The following is a 2,036-nucleotide window of genomic DNA, read 5'->3' as shown; positions in this document are numbered from 1 at the left end:
AAACTGATCAGCCAAAAACATATCTCAATAATTGCACTCACTATTTGCCTATGAATCACATTTTTCATGGGCAGCTACAAGAGATTGCTGATGGAGATGGTGTTTCTTTTCTTTTTGCTAATAAAACCTGATTCCACCACTACTGAGCACCGACAATTACTTAGTAATGCATGATGGTGTCTAGAAAATAAACCGGAGATAACAAAACCTACTGACAGAGAGAAATTGAAATTATTTTTTTAATGTTCTCATGTTGTTTCCCACTGCATTGACATGATCAAATAAAAAAAACCATTAAAATAAAAGATCCCTTTGAGATCTAAGGCCTATTTGTTTTTCTTTTACAACATTCCCTCCCGGTTCTCTTTCCAGAACAGCTGTTGCAGTTTACCTTTTTTGTCATCCCCTGCTTCTTTCCTGGAAACCACCTGTTCCAAGAGATTGATAGCAAGTTTCTCTTTTTCATGCCACTGAAGAATCTGAATGTTTAAGACAAAGTTGAAAGCAAATGACTAACCTGCATGTTTTGAACTTGTTTTTCCAGATTTCAGGAAATCAAGTGTTTTCTGTGATGCTGATTTACCCTGCGGAAAACTATGTATTATGTATCGTGGAAGGTAAATTGCTTTCAAGAATGTAATGACTAGTATTTAGTACCTTAAAATGTGTACCAGAAAAACCTTGTGAAAAGTCCAACTCTATTGAGGCTTCTCCCTTGAAGTTCTTCTGTAAATACACCGAAAAACACCCATTGTTACTCAATTTTGTCACGAATGAACCCCGAATAGGCATATTAGTGTGTATGATATTGTGAAACTTGCCTCGGAGAAGCTTATTACAGGGGAGCTGGCAGTATCATCAAGACAAGAATGGTGCCGATTATTACTACAATCTTCTTTGATCTTGTTTTTGTTTCTGCTGCTTTTCTTGTCTGGTTGTCGAGTGGTTGCAGGATGAGAACAAAATCTCCCATTTTCTTGGCAATAACAATGTTGTCTTGGGCCAGAAGATGCATCAGACACCATGGATAAGCCATCCTCTTCATCTTCAACCATGAATCTTGCTCCTTTCACCCCGTAATCCTCAGCAAAGTTCCCAGTTTGAGAACAAGAGGATTGGTCTAAGTAGAAAGTCCAACCAGATTCACAATCGCTACCACATTGCGAAGCTGATAAATTCATTATAAAACACTATTTTTTTCTATGGAAAATAAATAAAAGAAAGACTATATATATGCAAAACCCCTTGAAAGCTGTAATGTATATAAACAGAATAGAAAGAGGGTATGGTGGGATAAGACCAAATGAATCAGACATTATTGTCCTTTCTTCAATCATTTTTTTCCTTATGTGAATCAATCAAATTTGCCAGTTGGCTCCGAGAGAGAGAGGTTTCTGAACAGTGCTGATAAGGGAACCGATTATCATCAATTCATGTATATAAATGTAATAATACAGCAGCCTGTACATCAGTGGTGCCGTCCTTTCAATAAAAAGTGAATGTAATTTTACTCCTCATTTAATAGCCTCTATACCTTTGTGTGTGTGTGTTTTTTTCCCTGCATGGATTTCAGATGTTTATATTTGGAAGTGATAGTTGGGGTATAAATAGGGTAATTATATATCTTCACTTCCAGAAGAAAGTAACAAGGTGGGTGCCTATTTACACAATGAAAGATACCCTTTTAATTAAAAAAACATGATTAAATAAGACCCTCCCAAAATTTACAGTTTCACCGTTGCTGTTATTCACACGGGGGCCTTAATCACTCCTCCCAAAGTCTCGTTGACTACTCGTACTGAAATTCTGAAATGCCAATGGATTGGAAGACTGAAAGGAAGACCTTGGGTGATTGACCATGATTTTAAGGCTCTTAAAAGCTTGTTACCAACTTGTACAGTATCTTCTCCAGTCTTCAAGTTAGAAAATCCATCCTTAGCTGTTCTTGGACCCTACCAATAATGTTGGATCCTCGAGGTTGCAACTGATATCAACCTTTTAGAAGCATTTTCAAGAGAACAAACGACAGTGAGTGG

The 2,036-nt window shown here is 37.0% G+C and overlaps 1 protein-coding gene across 1 annotated transcript; it reads right to left on the bottom strand.

The window, feature by feature from the left end:
* Nucleotides 1–218: 218 nt before the first annotated feature.
* On the bottom strand, nt 219–1,226 carry LOC120175282 (protein SOB FIVE-LIKE 6-like). Its single transcript, XM_039181949.1, has 4 exons — nt 822–1,226; nt 658–726; nt 518–584; nt 219–428 (listed from the first exon to the last, which is right to left on the bottom strand). Exons 1-4 carry the CDS (start codon nt 1,179–1,181, stop codon nt 400–402), a joined length of 525 nt encoding a protein of 174 aa, XP_039037880.1. The 5' UTR covers nt 1,182–1,226; the 3' UTR covers nt 219–399.
* Nucleotides 1,227–2,036: the final 810 nt, after the last annotated feature.

Source organism: Hibiscus syriacus, unplaced genomic scaffold (genome assembly GCF_006381635.1).
Source record: "Hibiscus syriacus cultivar Baekdansim isolate YM2019G1 unplaced genomic scaffold, ASM638163v2 tig00112184_pilon, whole genome shotgun sequence".
Lineage (NCBI taxonomy): Eukaryota > Viridiplantae > Streptophyta > Magnoliopsida > Malvales > Malvaceae > Hibiscus > Hibiscus syriacus.
This window is presented reverse-complemented; position numbering and strand designations above follow the sequence as displayed.